At 39.9% G+C, this 21320-nt stretch overlaps 1 protein-coding gene across 5 annotated transcripts in view; it reads right to left on the bottom strand.

The window, feature by feature from the left end:
• The window catches only part of WDR47 (WD repeat domain 47), a 37927-nt gene that overhangs the window by 3872 nt on the left and 12735 nt on the right, over window positions 1–21320 (bottom strand). For 2 of the 5 annotated variants that reach the window (XM_084635935.1, XM_084635936.1), the window contains exons 5-13: window positions 19843–20645; window positions 16556–16682; window positions 15260–15438; window positions 11737–11994; window positions 10254–10329; window positions 4763–4920; window positions 3427–3507; window positions 1771–1940; window positions 100–270 (exon numbers count right to left, since the gene is read on the bottom strand). In XM_084635935.1, coding sequence (XP_084492061.1) covers window positions 100–270; window positions 1771–1940; window positions 3427–3507; window positions 4763–4920; window positions 10254–10329; window positions 11737–11994; window positions 15260–15438; window positions 16556–16682; window positions 19843–20645 — 2023 coding nt within the window. The remainder of the gene's footprint in view (window positions 1–99; window positions 271–1770; window positions 1941–3426; window positions 3508–4762; window positions 4921–10253; window positions 10330–11736; window positions 11995–15259; window positions 15439–16555; window positions 16683–19842; window positions 20646–21320) is intronic. The other 3 variants (XM_084635937.1, XM_084635938.1, XM_084635939.1) reach the window with 3 other exon arrangements.

The raw sequence follows: 21320 nt of genomic DNA, 5'->3' as shown, positions 1-21320 counted from the left end.
TTGATAGGACAGAGGTGCTGTCCATAAGAAGAGCATGATTTGGTCGCTTGTTACCAGTGCATAGAACAGATTGTTACTGTTGCATTTTTATAAACATACCAGTATGGCCACTCAGAGCATGCAGGCCTTGACCTCGCTGGCAGTCTGTTGTGTAAATATTACAGTCTCCTGCTCCAGCGCTAATTAAAATAGCGCCACCACTTTCTGGGCCTTCCATAAAAGCAAGATCTCTAATTGTCCCATCATGCATACTGAACTCCAAGTCTGGTCCTGAAAAAATTTAAAATAAACCAAGAACAGAGTGAGATATACATTGTTTAGTATAAATTAATTATGTAATCGTTCAAGCCGTTATTGTGATAGTGCATTAGTATTAATTAAAAAGCTTGAGTTTGATACATGTAATAATTTCAAGGGGGAGAATATAACTTCATAAAATAGGATAAAATTTTACACTGAACGGGCAAACTGACAGGTTTCTGTGTATCAGAATATATTAACTTTCTGTTTCTTCAATATTAGTTAATCCCTCTGTGAGAGGTTCACATCTTATTAGGTATGTCTACACAGCAAAGACAAACCCATGCATGGCCTATGCCAGCTGACTTGGGCTCACAGGTCGGCCATGGGGCTGTTTCCATTGCTGTGTAGACTTCTGGGCTTGGGCTGTAGTCTAAGCTCTGGGACCCTCCCACCTCACAGGGTCCTAGGGCTGGAGCCTGGAAGTCTACAGAGCAATGTAACAGCCCTGCAGCCCAAGCCTCTTGAATCTGAGTCAGCTGGCACAGGCCAACCATCGGTTTTTTCTTTGGTGTGCAGACATACCCTTGATGTTCAACCAATAGTTGATTCTCAGTTCTGGAGCTAGACTTCAATATGTTTGTTCATGGTATTTTATTTCAGTTAACAAAAAAATCCCACACAGTTATCTAACTGAAATAATATTGTAATATTAAACCAGTGACATCAAAATAAGAAGCATATTTATGCTTGTGCTGAAAGACCAAGTCCCATAAGGTTATCTGTACTTCAGTGACTGGATTATCCTGGAATACATTTACCAAAGTTAAAAATAGGCTAATTATCTTGAAATTCCTTACCAAAACCTTCAGTCAGATTCTGATTATTTATTAATATTTTTCTTAAAGAAACCAAAAAAGTATGCCAGGTACCTCAAAATAAACTTTCTTTGATCTCACCTGCATACTAGTCATTAATCTGTTGCTGCTGAATATCTTCTAGTACTTCAAACTTCCAAGCAGCATTTCGCTTTCCCCCAAAATATGAGTAAGTACAAATCAGGTACTTAAAGTTACTGATCTGGAGCCCAGGTTTGGCAGCATTCTAATCTACAATTGGTTCAGGACTAGGTGTGATACTCTAAGGGTATGTATACACTGCCCATGTTACAGCGCGGAAGTGCTGTGATGTGAGCAGTGTAGACACGCTTTATCGCTGGGGGAGAGCTCTCTTGGTGATACAAAAAACAAAACAAAAAGCACCCCGAACAACGGGCAGTAGGTTTATCGCCGGGAGCACTGTCTATACTGGCGCTTTTCAGTGCTAAAACTTTTGTCACTCAGGGGGATGTTTTTTCACACCCCTGAGCGACTAAAGTTTTAGCGCTGAAAGAGGCAGTGTAGACACAGCCTAATACATCTCGTTACCATAATGACAGGCATAACTCAAGTTACTTTGCCATTTGTCACTAATATGACCATCCCAAATAAATGATAACATGATATACCAGTATATATACATACACCCTACCTGTTGCATTACAAGTTTCTGCATTAAAAGGTAGTACTTTAACATATTTATCATTAGAACCAGTAGCCAACAACTGTCCACAGGGACTCCATGCCACACAGTAGATTGACCCTTTGTGATGTTTGTTCCTTTTGAAACGAATATCAGGTTGTTTAGGAGTGTTATAAGCACTTGAAAAAAAAAAGAGAGAGAGATAAGTATTTCTATGTAAATATAGAATATGTAATCTAAAATGCAAGTCAACTGTATTATTTAATGTAATAAGAAATCCAAAGTAGGCAAGAAAGTTAATTTCTACTTATTTTTCAGTTTTCTAACGGTAGGCAATTAAAGTTAAACTAAAGTGTGAAAATATAGTGTTTTGTTGCCACACAGGAACTATGTTTCCCAAACACATTTTAGCTTCCATGCATTATGCAAACATCTTCCATACCAGACTTATTGTGGTCTGATTCCTTGCAAGCATAAGCAAGTGCTCTAAAGGGCAATGAAAATGGACAAGTGTGGGTGGCAATTTAAACTTTTGCTTTAAAAAAAGTGTTTGGTTTTAATGCTGGAAGGCAACTAAGGTAGAATATTAGGATAACAGAGAAACCACAAAAAAAGCTCCTCCTTGTTCTCCAATATTTCACTACAGAAACATTTGAAGTGTGACCTGAAACGATTTCTACAACACACACTAATTAAGTATTCTTGATGGGGGAAAAAACCCCAACAACCTTGAAACAAAATTCAGAAATGTCTGCCAGAGGTACCTGGTCTGACAAAGACAACACTTAGCTACTATTAAAAAGGCATTGTCTTAAAAAAACAAAACTCAAAACCCAACAACTAAACAAAAAGGCCCACCAAAATACCTTATTTTCAGAGTCCAAAACAAGTGAAAACCAGGAAGAAGTATTCCTTTTTGTATCCAACACTTTATACATGTGCTTGACTTCAGTGGGACTACTTGTGTACTTAAAGTTAAGCATTTATGTAAGTGTTTGCAGAGGCCTAGGAAGGAAGTGAGCCTTGGTTTTCTTAGGTCACCTTAAAGACCTATTCATATCAACATACCACTCAACCTCCATGTATTGGACATTAAAAAGTAAGTAAGAGGAGCAATATGACACTAAGAACATCTCACCCATTAACAAGAAACGAGATTGAATGAGGCAGTCTGTGGAAAAAGCACAGCTAGTGCACTTTCTCAAAACTTATTCAGTTATATATTATAGTCATAACCTTCCAAGCATTATTCCTGAAAATCCTAAATCAGCCTTTACTTACATCTGACTGAGGAGAAATTCCTAATTCCCTTTCTCTGATTATTTCTATGGGTTATTTAGACATGAGTAAATAAAATGCTTGTAGGAAATTAATGGGAAGTTACAAAGTATTTAAGATACAATTCAGCATCGAGAATAAAGCTCATTCTAATAAAGGCAAGAAGCTAATAGGGCAGCAACTAAGTATCTGACTCCTAATGCATTTTAAAAACTTGCCACAGAAACTGGAAAATGAGGATGACAAGAATGATAAGAGGGAAAAAAGCACAAAAAATGATAAGATCTCAAAGGATTTTAAATAGATATGCAACAGGGAAAGCAAATAATGTGGCCACTTTAAAGTTACAGAAGACAGGTCATAAAAGGAAATAAAGTTACTAGTTACTCTGTTGCCATCTTTACAGAGGAAGAAAGTGAAGATCTGCCTAGGTCAGGTATCAGTTTTCGAGGGACGACAGACGAGGAACTGCGTAACATATAAACACACAATTATAAAAAGGCTAAATGCACTTAAACTAGACAGAGTACTATGTGTACTATGGCGTTTTAAAAATGAGAAAGCAAATCTTAACTTTTAATGGGCCATTTTAGAATTTCATTAGATTCAGGAGATATTTCTCAAGATTAAGAATATGAACAATCTTTCACTATGTTTACAGCCTGACAAGACAATGGGTAAGGAGATGTACAGACAGACCTCAGGAAGAGGAGTGGAAAGCTCAGAACATTCCCTTTAGAAAATTACAGCACAGCAAGAAACTATCTTATCAAGTCAATAGTCACATCAAATTCACCAAATCAAATTACACACACTAACTAGGGTGTTAAAGGCTACAGGGATAATCTGTTTATAAATTAAAAAAAAACAAAACAGATTTTTCTAACTTCCAGCATAACAAGCCAAACCAATCAGGTGGGCGAGGGGGAGTGGGAGAGGAGAACACACTCCACATCTCCCCAACCCATGTCCTTTCTGCTTCATACATCAACATCAAACATTTTGGAACAACACCTTCAGTGGCTCCTTTGTTTATTATCTTTGAGGGAAAACAGAATGCATATTAGGCAAGGACATTAGAGGCTAAAGCATGCTTTTTGGCCAAACTGGGAAGATGTCCTGGACTCATCAGGAGCAGATACACACAAAAAGAATGCCATTTTAGAGTAATTTTTCTGAAAACTCTCCAACTTTTAAAAAAGTAATGGAATTGAAGCAATAACTAGAAAGTGAGTTTGACACCAAGATTTATTTCTGAAGAAAGAAGGAAATAATGGATATGAAAATTCAAGTAGCTGGAATTAAGACAAAAGAGGAAGAGGCCAGAAGCATTCTGCCATAACATCTTTTTCTGTTCCTGAATGTATATTCTCAGACACAAAAGATTCTTTTACAATGCCAGTGTGTCCAAGACTCTAGGGGAAGAATACTACCAAAAGGAAAAGTTGTAGTACTGACGTCAAAACAGCTTGGCAGTAGGGGAAAGAACTAGTCAAACTAGTCACAAACACAAAAATACCGCAGCTGGTCTTGGTAGTTACTATGTTCTCAAAGCAACATTGTAACAGTTCATTGTTGACAGGTTTAATCAACAAACAAAATGAAAGGGTAAAAGACAAGAACAGACTTGAAATATCTACAGACAGCTTTGGATATCCAGTGATCGGTAGTGGAACAGAAATGATTATGGTAGGACTGTATGTTCATTTATTTTTCTTCTTACCTTGGGTCAATTACTTCTGGATAGGCACACACCCTCAAAGTTTTGGAATTTGAGCCAACAGCATACAAACTCCCACTTGGATGAAAAGCCACAGCTCTGACAGCTTGTGTATCTTCTAGAGTATTAATACAAATGAACTGTTTTTTTGATTTATCATCCTGTTGTGTAAAAGTTTGACAGTCACAATAGGTTCACAAACATAACTACATTTTTAATAGCTTACACACATTTCCAAGGCTGAGAGAAGTTAAAATCCATCCCCATTAAAAAAATAATGTATTCAAATGTAAAGCTTATAGGGGAAAAGACTGGGAGGAACACTCCTTGACTGTTTGTGATACGGAGAGTAAAGATATCACAGCATCTTGATCTTAACAAAATCATGTAAGGAACAGTTTTTCAAAGATTCTTCTAAAAGACCTAAAAAAATGCTTACACAAAATCAAATTAAAACAAAGGTGGCATGACGTCACATTTTTCTGAGCAAAGAACTTGAAAACCTTTCAATATTTTAGTTGATAAAATATGAAGTGTTCTTCTTTGCAAGAGCTTGTTCCTATTTCTTCTACTTCCAAATTAGGCACCAGTAAAATGCTTCTCTTTCCTTCCTCAAAGACATCCAACTATTGTAGTTTTTTAAAATTCATCTTAATATTTTACATACAGCTGTAAAATAGTCAAGAGGGAAGACTCGTGGGTTAAGGGAAAGCCACCTAATACTGAACAGATGAAGTGACATTTCACAACCTCTGGTGCTATTTGTATTAGACTAAGGAGAAACTAAAATACACAGTAAAAGATATTACAGTGTAATGTTGCATGTTACAAGCATATAATTTTCTCTGCAGAATACTTGTACCAATTTATTTTCCAATTTAAATATATAGGAAAATATGAGAACTAAACAGAAAGACTTCAAGACTCTTGAGTAACGGATGGACAAAACTTTTAAAAGTTATATATTATGCAGTATTTGCTAGCATATACAAGCTGTTAATAAATAGTTTACTTTTTGTCTTTTTATTTAATTTTTAATTTTCATAATCACAAAAAATTACAAGTTACATTTTGAAGAGTCCTGTAACTCCACCTGCTTTCACAACTTACTTTAAAGACAAAATCCCCAAACATCTCCACCAAGATAACCTTCCAACCAAAAACCCTCTTTGAAATGACATTAAGTTCAAAAATTTTCAGACAAAAGGTAGTTTATGGTGAAAGTTAGAAGGCATTCAAAGTTGTGCTTATAATGGAACCAGTTCAAGCCACTCCCGTAATCCATAATATGGGGCTGTACATCTTAAGTCACTGATAAACGTGACCACTTTTAAGATTGATGGGAAAATTAAAACAGTTACTCACCTTCTCATAACTGTTGTTCTCCGAGATGTGTTGTTCATGTCCATTCCAATCAGGTATGTGCGCATGCGCGTGCATGGCAGCCGGAAGACTTTTCCCCTAGCAATATCCATCAGGTCGGTCCGGGCACCCCCTGGAGTGGCGCCTTCATGACGCTCACTATAGGGCTCAGTTTCTTCTTGCCAGCTACTCCGACTGAGGGGTAGGTGGGTGGGTATTGGAATGGGCATGAACAACACATCTCTAAGAACAACAGTTACGAGAGAGCGAATAACCTTTTTTTCTTCTTCAAGTGCTTGTTCATGTCAATTCCAATCAGGTGACTCCCAAGCCTAAGTTCCAGAGGTGGGGTCGGAGTTCAGATGTCCACTGACTGGAGCTCTGCTCTACCAAAGGCTGCGTCGTCTCTGGCCTGTTGGGTGATAGCATAATGTGATGTGAAGGTATGTATTGAGGACCACGTCGCTGCTCTACATATTTCCTGGGTGGGAACATGCTCCTGGAAGGCTGTTGAAGAAGCCTGAGCCCTGGTGGAGTGCACTGTGAGCAGGGATGGGGTGGGGTGGAAAGCAGACACCTTCGCCAGGTTCTAGCACTCACGGATGCAGGATGTGATTCATGACGAAATTCGTTGAGAGGAGATTGGAAGACCTTTCATCCTGTCTGCCACAGCCACAAACAGTTGAATGGACTTCCGGAATGGTTTCATTCTTTCAATGTAAAAGGCTTGTGCTCTGCGGATGTCCAACGAGTGAAGCCTCTGCTCTCTGCCTCTTGCGTGGAGCTTAGGATAGAACATTGGGAGGAAGATGTCCTGGTTGATGTGAAATTGGGAGACAACCTTCGGGAAGAAAGCTAGATGTGGCCTGAGCTGAACCTTGTCCTTACAGAACACGGTGTAAGGGGGCTCTGATGTTAGGGCCTTGAGCTCAGACACCCTTTTGGCTGAGGTTATCGCTACCAGAAACACCAACTTGTACGAGAGGTAGAGCAGGGAACAAGTCACCAGCGGTTCGAAGGGAGGACCCATCAATTTGGAAAGGATCAGATTGAGGTCCCAGGTCAGGACCAGTTGTCAGACATGCAGATATAGCCTGTCGAGACCTTTCAGGAAATGGCTGACCATAGGGTTGGCAAAGACCGACTGGTCCTCTGCACCTGTATGGAAGGCAGAGATGGCAGCCAAGTGAACCCTTACTGATGACATGGACGGTCCCTGCTGCTTAAGATGGAGAAGATAGTCCGTATAAGGGCTATGGACACAAGCGAAGGAGACTGACAATGTTGCACTAACCAGATCGAAAACCTCTTCCATTTGGCTAGGTATATAGGCCTGGTGGAGCGTTTCCTACTGCCAAGGAGGACTTGTTTGACCAGGTCCAAATAGGAGAGCTCCATTGGGTTCAGCCAGGGAGTTTCCACGCAGTGAGGTGCAACGACTCGATGTTCAGGTGCTGGAAATGGCTGTGATCCTGAGTTATTAAGTCTGGGAAGAGCAGCAAGGTGACTGGGGCTTCCACGGACATTTCCAGGAGTGATGTGTACCAATATTGGTGGGGCCAGGCTGGAGCTATAAAGATCACTGAAGCTTGTTCCCTCCAAATCTTGAGGAGCACCTTGTGAACGAGAGGGATAGGCAGAAGCATGTACAGGAGATGGCCTCCCCATCGGAGGAGGAACGCATCTGCGATGGAGCCCAGGCTCTGATTCAGGAAGGAGCAAAACCGCTGGAACTTCCTGTTGTGTCACATAGCAAAGAGATCTATTTGGGGAAAGCCCCACCATTGGAAGATGTCGTTTGTGACATCTGGGCATAGGGACCACTCATAGCCATGGAACAACATGCTGAGATAGTCCACCAACTCGTTCTGCACTCCAGGGAGGTACGATGCTTGTAGGTGTATTGACTGTTCTACACAAAAAAGTCCCACAGCCTGAGGGCATTCTGAAACAGGGGAGAGGAGCATGCTCCCCCATTTGTTGATATAAAACATTGCCATGGTGTTGTCTGTCGTAACTGATACACATCTCCCTGTCAAGTGGGCTCGGAAAGTTTTGCATGTCAGGCGTACCACTCTCAGCTCTCGGACATTGATGTGGAGAGCGAGTTCTGCCTGAGACTAGAGGCCTTGCATCCTGAGGTCTCCCAGATGAGTTCCCCAGCCCAGGGCTAACGCATCTGTCACTAGTGAGAGGGATGGCTGAGGACCGGTGAAGGGGGCCCCTGCACACACTACCTGCGGGTCGAGCCACCACTGGAGGGAGTTGAGGACCGAGTGAGGCTGAGTCACGACCCTGTCCAAATTGTTCCGAGCCGGCCAATACACCGAGATTAGCCATGATTGGAGAGGCCAGAGTCTGAATATGGCATTTTGTACCAAATAGGTACAAGCGGCCATGTATCCTAGAAGTTTCGGGCAATTTCCTGCTGTGGTAGTGGGGAACTGCCTGAGACTTCGAATGATGTCACCCATGGCCCAAAACCTCACTTCCGGGAGGTATCCCTTGGCTTGTGTCGAGTCTAGTACCGCCCCTATGATCTCTATTAGCTGAACAGGGGACAGAGTTGATTTTTCCGTGTTCAGGAGAAGGCCCAGTTTGTCAAACGTCATTCTTATGAAGTCAGCTTGTGCCTCCACTTGAGCCCTGGAGTGGCCCTTGATCAGCCAATCGTTGAGGTTACGGAAACACCCGTACCTGCTGCCTGCGTAGGAATGTGGCCACGACTGCCATGCACTTTACAAATACATGAGACACTGCTGACAGGTCAAACAGAAGAACTGTGAACTGGTAGTGGTTATTGCTCACCACAAACCTGAGGTACCTTCTGTGGGACAGTGCAATTGCTATACGAAAGTACAAGTCCTTTAAGTCAAGGGCAGCATATCAGTCCCCTGGATCCAAGGAAGGGATGATAGATGCCAAGGAGACCATGCAGAACTTGAGTTTCTTCATGAACTTGTTGAGCTCTTACAGGTCTAGGATGGGCCTGAGCCTGCCTTTGGCTTTCCGTATTAGGAAATACCAGGAATAGAAGCCCTTGCCCTTCAGCTCCTGAGGAGCCTCTTCCACTGCTCCCAGCGACTGGTGTTGCTTGTGAGAAGGGCCCTGAAGAGGGACGGGGAAGGGGGTTAGAAGGGTGGGAGGGCCGAGAATTGGAGGGAGTATCTTCTTTCTACCATGTGGAGCACCCAACAGCCCGATGTGATATGGGACCAAGCAGGGTAGAAAGGGGATAGTCGGGACAAGAAGGTAAGGCGGGTTGGATCCAGTTCGTTCACTGGTGCGCCATCCTCATGCACACCTTCAAAAGGCCTGTTTCTGGCCTGAAGGTGGCTTGGATTGGCCAGAGCCCTGGCTTGAGGATGGATGCGGTCTCTTTCTGCGTATTCCTTCTCAGGGAACCATCTTGACAGTTCTGTTGATAAAACCGCGGAGGAGGTTGCAGCCTGAAGTGCTTCCGCTGCATGGCGTGAGTGTGGAGGCCCAGTGACTTGAGGGTGGCTCTCGAGTCCTTTAGGCTATGTAGCCTTTTATCTGTCTTTTTAGAGAAGAGAGCCAAACCCTCAAAGGGGAGGTCCTGAATAGTCTGCTGGACTTCGTACTGCAGGCCCAAGACCTGTAGCCAGGAACCCCTTTTCATGGCTATCCCCACAGCCATAACCCAAGTCACTGCATCAGCTCTGTCCAGTGTGGCTTGCAGTATACCAAACCTTCTACCTTGTAAGGAAGATAGCTATGTGCTGCCTGACTCCATTCAGAATACTCCAAATATTACTTTATGAAGGTAATGGACAAAGTCCCATAAGCAGTATTTTGGGGGCCAGCATAGGAGAGCACCGATGGCAAGGACTTAAAAGCAAGTTGCAGTCTGAGTAGATTTCCATGGAGTAGGAATGGTTTTGGGGTGGATATGAGGGGAGCCTGAAATTTCACTAAATCCAGCCCCCTTGCACCCCCATTTAGTCTTAACCCTCATCTGCATTTTCTTAATTTTGAAACTTGGCATGTATTAGAAACTCATTACAAATACTGTTGCTCTTAACATCTAATATTATTAAGATATTATATAGTCAGATTCAAAGGTTGTGTCCTGTAAGGATAATGTAAATACCCTTTAAAAAAGTCTCACCTCATCACCTCTTGTCCTAGTTAGATTCCCTGAAGAATCTTCAAGTTGTGGCTGAATGATAGTGTGTTCTGACATACTGTTTGGTTTTTAAAAAATTAAAAAAAAAAAAATTCAGTGCAATACACAAAATAAGCAGATCTTTCTCATTTGTCTGTTTGATGAATGTATTCTGACTGGAACAACAATATCCAACCTGGCACTCAGAATTAACTCATTAATTTATAGGAGCAACACTAGCACTTATGACTGACACATTAACAATAAGCCATCGTTTTACAGAATTTTTAAAAATATTTTTGCAAAGTAAAATAAAATGTTAAATATATAACTAACATCGTCATCTTGAAAATTAACTTGTCTGGAAGTGTTGTTTTACTACTGCTACAAGCAACATCTAAAAAAAAGGAAAGAGTACGTCTCCCTCTCCCTGCCCCATTACTTTCTGCATTATACAGAAGGCGTATAGTCAGTTTTACTGTTTCCCTGTGTAGGCAGTCACTCAGTAAAACAGAAAATAACTGGTAAGACTTATACAAACTGGGAGCAAAAAAATATCAGGATATATTGTTTACAGGGTGGTCTATGAAAAGCAGAAATCTAAGTGAACTGAAAAAAAAAATAGAGTTTACATTGACCATTTAGCAGGAACTGTATATCACTGAAGGTCTGCTAGAACCTAATTTTTCAACCCAAGCCCATCAGACCTGACCTTGAGAGAGTTCAGTCATTTTACGGCCCAGCCCGGCCCCTTCTCCTCAAACCCGATACAGCCTGCTGCTGCTGGAGTGGGCTCTCTTCCTCCTGCTCATGGTGGCAGCATGGTGGCAGCTCCACGTGGTGGTGGCTGTGTGCGCTGCTCCTGTCATTCACCGCCCCCAGCTTCACTGTATGTGCTATAGCGTGAGGCCTTGTCCAAACTAAACGTGAATAACATAGCTAGAGTCAACTTAGCTTCGGTCAACTTACTGCGGTGTCTATACTACGCTGCGTTGACGGGACACGCTCTCCTGTTGACTTACCTTACTCCTTCTGTTCCGTTGGAGTATCGGAGTCAACCAGAGAGCGTTCTGCGGTCGATTTAGCAAGTCCGCTAAATCAACCCCAGCTGCTGCATTGATTGCAGCAGCGTTGATCCCCAGGGAAGCGTAGACGTGGCCTGAGAGGGCTACAACTCCTCGGCACATTCACTTCGCAGCATGCACAGTGCAACAAGGTGGCAGCAGACAACAGGAACGGGGCACGCTGCCTCCACTTCAATAACTCCACAGCAGGAGGAGGAGAGTCAAGCTAACCCACCTGTTTTCCCACCCGATCTGGACCTAACACTTTTAGTCAGGTCCTGTCGGATTCAGGTCGGGTCATAGGACTCTATACATCATCACAAATACATGAATTTTCTAGTTTTCAAAATACAATACCCATCCCCATAGTATTAACTGAAGATCAGCAACATTTCCAGCTCTGAACAATCTCTAGTGCTTACATTTTACTTCCATGGACAGGCGACTCTTCAAGAAAGGGTATCTGATTTGTTGATCCACGCTTTTGAGGAGTGCTCGTATTAACGCTTTGGCTATCAGTACCTATTCTCTGACTGACATCTGGAGGTGGTGATACGAAGCTAGTTGCTGGTGTGTTAGATGCATGCCCTTGGCTCCCATTACATTGCTGGCTGAGCGTCTGCACATCATTTCCAAGAGTGTCTATACCTATGTTTAACTCTCCCAACTTTTGAATAGACCTGCACAGGGTTGATGAAAACAGACAATAAAAGTTAAAGAAACAGTTTATAATATGGGAACTTGAAAAGGTTAAAAAAAAAAGTGAAGTTGTAACCACGTTGCCCTGTAGCATGATAGGTATAATAACTAATCTATGAAAAGTTTGATTATATTTAATTACAATGATGTTTGACCCAAAGATTTTTAGCAGTCCATTCACTTAAAGAGTGATATTTTTGACATGCTTTAACCCCACCCTGTCAACATGAAAGGAAGAGTATTTTCATATGAACAAACTGACAAGATGTCAAAATAAAACAATAAGTTTTCCTTTAATTTAATATCTATTTCTCCCACCATAAAATAATCACAAAAAATACTCCTTTACACTTTGTTACCAGAGTGACAACCTAATATCACACCCATAAGAGAACTGTAGAAAGTAACAAAGATAACTAGAATCAAACATTGAGCACCTTATTTTAGGTTATGTATTTACTACATAACTGAAATAATTACATTTTGGGGATTTCAAGCTTATGAGGTTTCTAGAGTGAATCTATTATGTGACAAAGTCAGACCAGACAACTGCAAGAGAGTGGTCTTCTTGGGGTCCAGGAAGTGGGCGGGCAGAAGCCCACCCATGGCAAAAGGCCCCACCCCCAGCCTAAGGGGAAGACCCGCTGAGCACGCGACTCAAATAAATACAGGGGACAACAGAAGAAAAAACAAGGACAAGTGTGAGGGCAAAGGGTCGAAAGCAGGGAACCTGAAGGGGACAAGCAGAGAACCCTGGACAGTGCCCATTGCTCCTCAAAGCTGTCAAGGGAGCCAGCGGACACAGCCCAAAGGGACTCTGCTTGGATACGTGAACGGAGAGAGGAACGGAAATAGGCTGCACAGTCGCAGAGCTCCCCCTCAGCCAACTTCCTCTCCCTGGTGTTATGGATGGCCACTTTGGCCATTGCTAGGAGGCGGCTGATGAAGAGCTTTGCTCAGCCCTAGAATGGTAAAGGTCCTCCCTTATGAGCTGAAAAGAGGTTACCTCAGGTCAATGAGGGACACTTGAGTCCAATTAAGGGCTGCCTGTGATCTTTAAAAAACCCTCCCTCTATCTCACCAGAAAAGGAGATAAACTGCGGCAGGGCTAGTGACCACAAGGAAAAAGGATTCTCCTAAGTGGAGGGCTGCACTCCTCCCTATAGGAAAAGCAACTATGCAAATGGACTATTTGGGGAAGTACTGGCACCCAGAGGCGAGCATAATGAGGCAACACCCCAGAGATGGGGAAGAGAAAAAAAGTATTTCCTCTTTTATGTTATTACCTTTTCTTTTTTGTTTGGCTAAAAGGTACTCACTCAGGCCTACCCTGAGGTCCACATTGGGACTGTTTTACTCCATGTCTCCATTGCCAGAGGGGGGAACAATGTGTCCAGCAAGGTGAAGGAGGTACCTTGCCACAGTTGTTTTATGACAGAATTGTGTGTTTGATAACAGTTCATACATGGTGCAGGTTATTTAGCATAGACCTAACAAACATTAAGAGTTTTCCTTTTAAAGGGCTAAATTCTGTCCATTTGGATTTTCACGGGTTTCTGATTATTGGGCTATACACTAGACACGTGCATAAGATTTCCATTAACATCAACAGGAATCCTCCATAAAAAGACAAAGTAACACTTGGTCTTAAAGGACACAAAATACTAGAACTGGGTAATAATACTTAATAGACTTAGTTGATGAATTTTGCCTCTGAACTGAATTTCGTCTCTTTGCTACCAGAGTTCAAATAGTATTCACACATTCATTCAAATAAGTCTTGGTCTTATGAACTAACGAAAATAAAAAAAAAAAATCCAGTTACACAAGTGTGATATTCCCTATTATGCCATGAGTTTAAAAAAAGACAAAGTCTATTTTACATGGCCAGAAAACGAATCTATAAGAATTTCACTTTTCTCCAGGAGGGCTAAAATTTAAACAGACATGAAACAGTTTAACATGAAGAGCCTGATTGAACAATACTTTCCATATGAAAAGCACAGCCAATTAATATAAATATTTCAAGGATGTATGTAGAATATTTTATTTGCCTGATGGCCATATTCAAGTCTAGTTTAAAATTCCCAAATGCTAGTTATCAGTAGTCTAAGTTACTATTTTTAAAATTATTTGGGTCTATAATTTTATTCCTTAAATTGAATAATCCTTGAGCCAGGTCAAATCATTTAGAGCAAAGCAAGGTGGGTTTATGCATCAGAACTGGGTACACAGCAGACTTGGTCAAAATATACCACAAGGAGTTAAATTCCCCCCCCCCAAAGAATTAATTATAAAAATGGCTGTACAATAAGGTTTCTTAAAACTTTCCTCAAATATATCCAGTTCTTCAGGTTCCAGAAGAACAGAGGCCCTGGTCCAAAGTACAGCACCTAGACCCATGCTTAAAGTTGACATACTTGAATTTAGGTGTGCTCAAGTGCTTTTCTGGAAAAAAGTCAGATTATAAACTGTAGTCAGCAGACATCAAGAAGTTAGTAAAATCCTTTTTGAGTGGAGGTGCAGGAGGAGGGGAGGAGGAGGAGGAGGATGGATGTATGACTTACAAAGTACCAAGATTGTCTTTGCAAAACTTATGTTTATTTACTCAAATTTAGACCAGTTAGAGGATACTGTATTTGAAGAGGGATTTGTAGCTTTAGAATACCAACACAATGAGAACGGTAATTATTTTTAGACCAAAATACCCAAACCCAGTTTTTTAGTTGCTGCTTGGTTTGAATTAAGTTCATTATAAAACCTAGGAAAAATGAAAAGTGAGCCAGTTGCCTATTTGACCTTCCAAAGAATATGACTATTAAAGCAAATTTGTTCTTGTTAGAAGTTAGTTGGCTTTCCTCATGATTTTCATATCAGTACCCAAATCTTAGTAATGAATTGTCTAAATATAAGCCAATATGGAGAAAAGCTCTCCCAATTACAGAGTTATCTTAGTATAAAAGATTTAAAGAAAGACCACAAACAACTTCAAATATCTGTATATAAGTTCACTGCTATTTCACTAAATTGTTTAGTGAGTTATTTTTCATTTCTGTTCATGACAGAGGAGTTTATTCTTCAGAAAAATGTATTGGCAAACATAATTTTAGTCCAGAAAATTATTTCTGGGAAAAGAAGTGATTCCATATTTGGCATTCTGACTATCTAAGCAGATTAGGATATAGGAGGCAATTTAGTACTGAAGCGCATAAGATGACACCAGTGGAACAGTCAACTAAAGCCAACCTGTTAAGAAACTGTTCAGTAAGATTCTGTTGCTGGTCTGTCCCATCTTCCTGGTTTACTCCTCCTTCAAGCAACATTTGCTGGTACAGTTGTCGTTGTTGTTCTTTCTGTTCTAAATGCTGCTGGTAACGTAATCTTTGTCTATAATATTCTTGAAACTGCTCCGTTGAATCACGAAGCTTAAAGAAATAAGGATTAAAAGGATTTGAATTTTAATGGTAAATTTCACGTACACACAAAAATCAATTTTTTTTATCAATAATAATTAAAATGTACAGATAGGCAAAGAAAATGCTCCTTGAGAACAGTTTGATTTAAGGATGTTTGCTTTGTATATTTTGACATGTGATGTTGACAGTTTGTGCTTTAATGGTTATAAAGCTTTAACTTTTTGAATCTGGCTTTGCAAGACTGAAGAATGAAAGTTGTTTTGTCACTACAGTAAGCAAGTAAAACTGAATATACATAAGAAATTGATCTGCTGCTAAAAGATGCCATTTCTGCCATCAGTTTTTAGAGGAGATTTTTACTTTAGTAATACAAGCAAAAAGCTATACCAATCCTACGGGACAAAGTTTAAACACCGGAATACCACAATTTAAGGTAAAAATAATTACTCAGCAGCAGAAAAAAGATTTCATTCTCTTTTTTTCAGAAGCATTACAAGTAGGACTTCTTTTGTCAACTAATATGTACACTTATATGAAACCCAAGGCAAAACACCCTCATAACCCTTGAAATTGTAGGTTAGAAGGAGATGTCTCAGCACAACTAGACAAGCTGGTGGATCTTCTATTGATACAGTAGGAACAAGAATCTGTACCTTGTACAATTAGTGTCATGGAACACAATCATACTGTAAAGTCTAAACCTTGTTTTCTTTTTTAAAAAAAAGTTTCTAACAGGTGTGAGTAAAACGTTGTATGCAATAATACAAGGGTGTCATCACAAATCTACAGACAGCTTAAAATAATAGCTTTGAAAGATGTGAACTATCCCCACTCACCTCATCCAGAGGTTAACTGTGATGCATGAGTTAAGTACAAATGGAAACAATGTTGTCTATCACCACCTGACCCAGTCACCCTTTCTGGACAGATCCCAGTCAACTGTGATTTTGATTCAACTGCTGAATCCCACGTGTTTCTAAGCCCCCTTGGTGTGGGCAAAACAAGATTCAAAAGCATCTGTGTCATATACATGATGAATTTCCCATCATAGCAGGCAAATTGTTTTGCAATTTATCAGAACAGGCAGCTCAAAAGGCCTTTTTATATGGAAATAATAAAACGTTACCTCATTTTTTTCTGGTTTGGCTGGTCCTTGATTCTGTGCTCCATTTATTGGCTCATTTTCTGGAACTGAACTCTGGCACACAGTCTCACTGCCAATGGAATGCTGCGGCTCCACAGGAGTATCACTTCTTTCAGTGATATGGAAAACCGAAGAGGTTATTTGAGAAATCTAATAGAAAATCCTCTAATAAGTAAAGAAATATATATTTATAGAATAAATCCTGAAATGATTATGTACAAGGCACTCCATTATATGAAGCCTAGAGATATTACTGGCAGAGCAGACAAAAATATCCCATTTTAACCTATTACACTAACAGCTGCTAGCCCTAAAATAGAGCTAATGTACTTTGTTCTCAGGTTTTTCCAAAAAGCCTTATATTTTGGAAGTCCCATTATGCTTTTATTTTCTATTTTTATGCCTTCCATGAAAGGCTGTCCATTCCTCCAACAATCCAAAATACCATCAACAAATTACTCAAGCTCTTTGTTAAATTTTCAGATCTCTCCCACTTTTGAGGAACACTAATTAGATCTGTTGGCTTCTCCCACTGTTCCCTAAAATCCTGGGAGGGGAGGAAGCCTCCATTCATCACAAGGCACCTCCGCAACTGCCTCCCATTCTGTATATGACAATATTTCTTTAAGCTACATTTAAATGACATTCAACATTGGGAAGCTAGAAAATTCCTGTTTTAGCTATATAGGAAAAAGAGTGCAACTAAAATCTGTTCCCACTTAATGTTGTGCTTTATAGGGGACTTACAAAATTAGGGTAAGAGAAGTATTTCCATCTGGAATTATTTTGGAAAACATTTCAGTAGCCAGTAAATATGCAAAATACATTAGAAAATGTTTGACTCTTTAAAGAGTACTCTAACCTCACAAAATTACAAATACTTAATGGTTTGGAGCAGCGATTTGTTGAAATGATTTTTGAGTTACTGGTGCATGTGTGCATTAGCAAAAACAATTTAATCTGATTAACAGACATTTAAGGATCTTTCTTTTGTCTACTGAACACAAGAGGAAATATCTTCTTTGCAGGTTAGGAGAGAACGGTAAGATAAGGGGTGCTGAGCTCTTGTGAAAAACGCCAAAAGCTCCCATTCTCAAAAATCTGGTCAGTTAATTTAGGTACCTAAATGGAAGCTGAACTCTTGAAAAAAATCTAACCTCAACTGGGGGTTCGGAGCATTTTTTAAAGTCTGGTCCTCAGCCTACTTCCAGCTTTCATAAGGTACGATAACTATATTAAATAAAAAAATAAAAGATTTTCATATTACTTGTCTGTTACTTTTTACGTCAAATCAAAAGCCTGATCCTTCAAATCCCTGTACAAAGTGTTTGCAAAATAGTACAAAGATAACTCATGCTAATTATTGCGATTTATAGCCTAGAAGTATAATTCACATAATAAATTCATTAAGTATAGAATCAATGACAGTAGCATATTAAAACAGAAAAATAAATAAAGTTATTCAAGTATGAAATCCTTAGTAAAGTATTTCACATTCTAGGATCAGTTTTAAAACATAGGGATATGGCAGATGTCCAAATGCCAACCTTTAGATATACAGGTGACCATACTTGGAAAAGTATTCAAATTTTTCTAAGGTTACTTCTACACTACACACTGCTGGTGGTGGCAGGTAGGCTATATGTAGCTACATGCAGCAGTAAAAAGCAGATTGCATCCACACAGTGGTGTGTAGCTACACGTCACTGAAAGGCTATGGCAGGGGAGAGGCAGTGGGGAGAAGTTTCAGCAGCTCCCTGATGGCAAGCATTTCACTGAGTCCAGGAAAAGCTCTGGCAGGGATCGGCAGTGGGGAAAGGCTTAGCCTTTCCCCACTGCCGGAGCCTTTTCCTATGGCAGGGGAAGGCTCCAGCAGTGCGAAGGGAACACAGCCTTTCCCTGTTCTACTCGCCTAAGTCATACCTCACCATCTACACTGCTTTTTATCCCCATGCTAGAGGGGCGATCAGAGTATGTACTCTGCATGCAGCTGAAAGAAGTGTGCAGTATAGACATACTCTAAATGTCTTAAACAGGTTTACTGTGCAAGTTATAAGAGCACTAAGTATATAAAATTTAGAGTTCATAAGCCATAAACCCTGATTTTAATAAGGATTAGAAAGGAAAAAGTTTAATATCATGAAGGTACCGGGGGGGGGAGGGGAGAAGCAAGTTTCCATAAGAGTTTTAATTCTTAATATGAGAAAAATCAGTTTTGCATACTACTGTGTACTAACACAAGGTATTAATTAACTCCTATAGCCATCAAAACCTGATTAGCTGGAATTTAAATAGAAATATAAGCAAATCTGAAAGTCTTGCTGAGATTTTGTCCGAAGATCAATTAGGTACACTATATCTAAGTGCAACTGTGGTTATAGTTGCACAAGTCTCTAATATTGGTGAATTTTTTTTCAGGCTCTGCTCCTGCAGATTTACACATGGGCACAGTTCCAGTGACTTCAGTGAGATTACTCATGAATACGAAGTTTAACGTTTACTTAATTCTTTGCAGGATCAGGATCTAAATTTGAAATAATAGTTGGTGTGGTATAGTGCCATTCTGTGGGCATTCCATTTATCTACAAGGAAGTGTGGAGACAGGGTTATTACACAGGTGAGAGAAAAGAAACAGAGTTTAGGAATTCTCCAAGACAGACACTGAATCTAGTTTTATTTGCTACATTGCTGACGTAATCATTTAAAAAAAATTCACAGAAACCTCAGAATTTCTGCTTCTTCAAGAATACAAAGAGTTGGAATGCTGTTATTTACAGTTTGATAAAAGGCATTCAGAATATTTTAAATCAACCACTGAAATATTTTACACTGCCAATGCATGCCACTATATACCTACATACATAGCAAGTTCCAATAAGAACTTCAGTAACTAGAATCTAGTGTATTAGATTTAGATTTAAGGTATTAGATTTAAGCCAGAACTTCATCTTTCTGCTACATTTTGGGTAAACTATAGATGGGCTTGAATAAAAGTGTCAGATTTGAACAACCCTGAACTTTGGGGAAGACTGAATTAAACTCTTGTGGGTCTCATACCCATTTTTAGTTTAAAAGTCAAAATTTCTTAGGGGCTTGAGGAGAGAAAAAAGAAACAGTTTGAACTGCAATAGGGTTTACACATCCAACTTTAATTACCATTCATGTAAGTCACAAGTGCACCTGGAAGAACATATGTTTAACATGGTCAGTTACCCTTCAGTATTAACAACTCTCTCTCAAAAAAAAATGTGGAGTTAAATGAAACTTACCGCTCAGGTGACTCTTCATAAATGCTATGGCAATCTGTATTTTCAAGCATGAGACTTCTGCTAAGATTCTGCACTCCTGGGTAATGGAAATTGGCAAAGGAGTGTGACATTGGAGAGGTTTTATTACCAAGGTCTGTGATTCGCTTATCATGATTCGTTAATCCACATGACAGCCCATCTAAGGCAGGGTTTAAGGAACGAGTCATGTAAGCATCAGCTGACTGAGGCCGTCTCATTGGGGATGATGGATAAGGAGAAAGTTTGCTGATAAGAGGTGTCAAAAGATCAGCATATGCAGCTTTTGTGGGCTTCAAGAGTTTATCAACATGAATATTAAGCATCTTTTGTTCAAAAGCACAAGAGAAAACAGAAGCTGGCAGATTCTGAAGCCATGACAATAAACTCAGGTCCAAGTCATCACACCCATTACCACATAAAAGATCAATGCCAAGCAATACTTCACTCTCTGTAATTTCTTCTCCTGTTGCTTTACTCTGACAGAATTCCACACAACATTCATAAAGCAATCCCTTCATTATGAGCTGAAATAAACGATTATTACTTGCTTTGAAACCAGCCTCACTCAGTTTCCTGTCGGCAGGAATAAACTCTGCAACCATTATGCAAGCTTCTTCGAAACAGTGAACTCGAGCAGTGCTAGGGTTCCAGTCTTTGAATTCTGCATGGTTGGTCAGACGGGGCAATGTGAGTAACAAACACAGTTTACTATAGTCTTCTTTAGAAGGACAGTATTCTTCCAGGGCATGTAGGCACTGTACAGCCTCTTGCATTGTAAACTCCAGCTATAGAAGAAATATTAAATACAAACAGGACACAGTTGACTTTAAAGTTACCAATTTATTCTTCACAAGCAGAGTTAGCTGCATTAGAACATGCAATAGGATTTCCCTCATTTTTCCTTTGTTGTTACTATTGTTTTCATTTTAATTAAATTAGCGTACACGGAGTCTGCAACAGCTTTCATGTCAGCAGTTCTAAGACCAAATTCTTCTTAAGGGACTCCAATTTCAAATCACTTGATCAATACAATGAAGGTCATGCTGATGTGGCTGTTTTCACAGAAGCCACTACATGTTTTAAGGTCTCAGAAGTTTAATATCTATAGTTAAACATATTTGCTACAACTGTAGGCTGAGAAGGCATTTCCACTTTAGGAGTCGGATTCTCTTTTCAGAGCCATAAAGAGGAGAAACTCCATTTAAGTTAAAAGTATCAAACTGGTGTAAGAGAATCAAGTCCTAAGTTTCTGTAATTTTCAGTCACTGGAAACTGAGAAAGTTACTTTTTGTGTTGAAGTTTTTCATGCTTATTCTCAGACTATACGTGATGTGTGTGTGTAAAAACAAGCAATGAAAATCTCCACAGCTCTTTGCAGATCACATATTCAAATACACACAGATGTGTTTGATAGAATTTGTTAAAAATTAAAAAAAGAAGGTAAGCTTAAATGCAATACT

The sequence above is a fragment of the Lepidochelys olivacea genome (genome assembly GCF_965140295.1).
Source record: "Lepidochelys olivacea isolate rLepOli2 genome assembly, chromosome: 8".
Classification (NCBI taxonomy): Eukaryota; Metazoa; Chordata; order Testudines; family Cheloniidae; genus Lepidochelys; species Lepidochelys olivacea.
The sequence above is the reverse complement of the archived record's forward strand: the minus strand, read 5'-3'. Positions and strand labels throughout refer to the sequence as shown.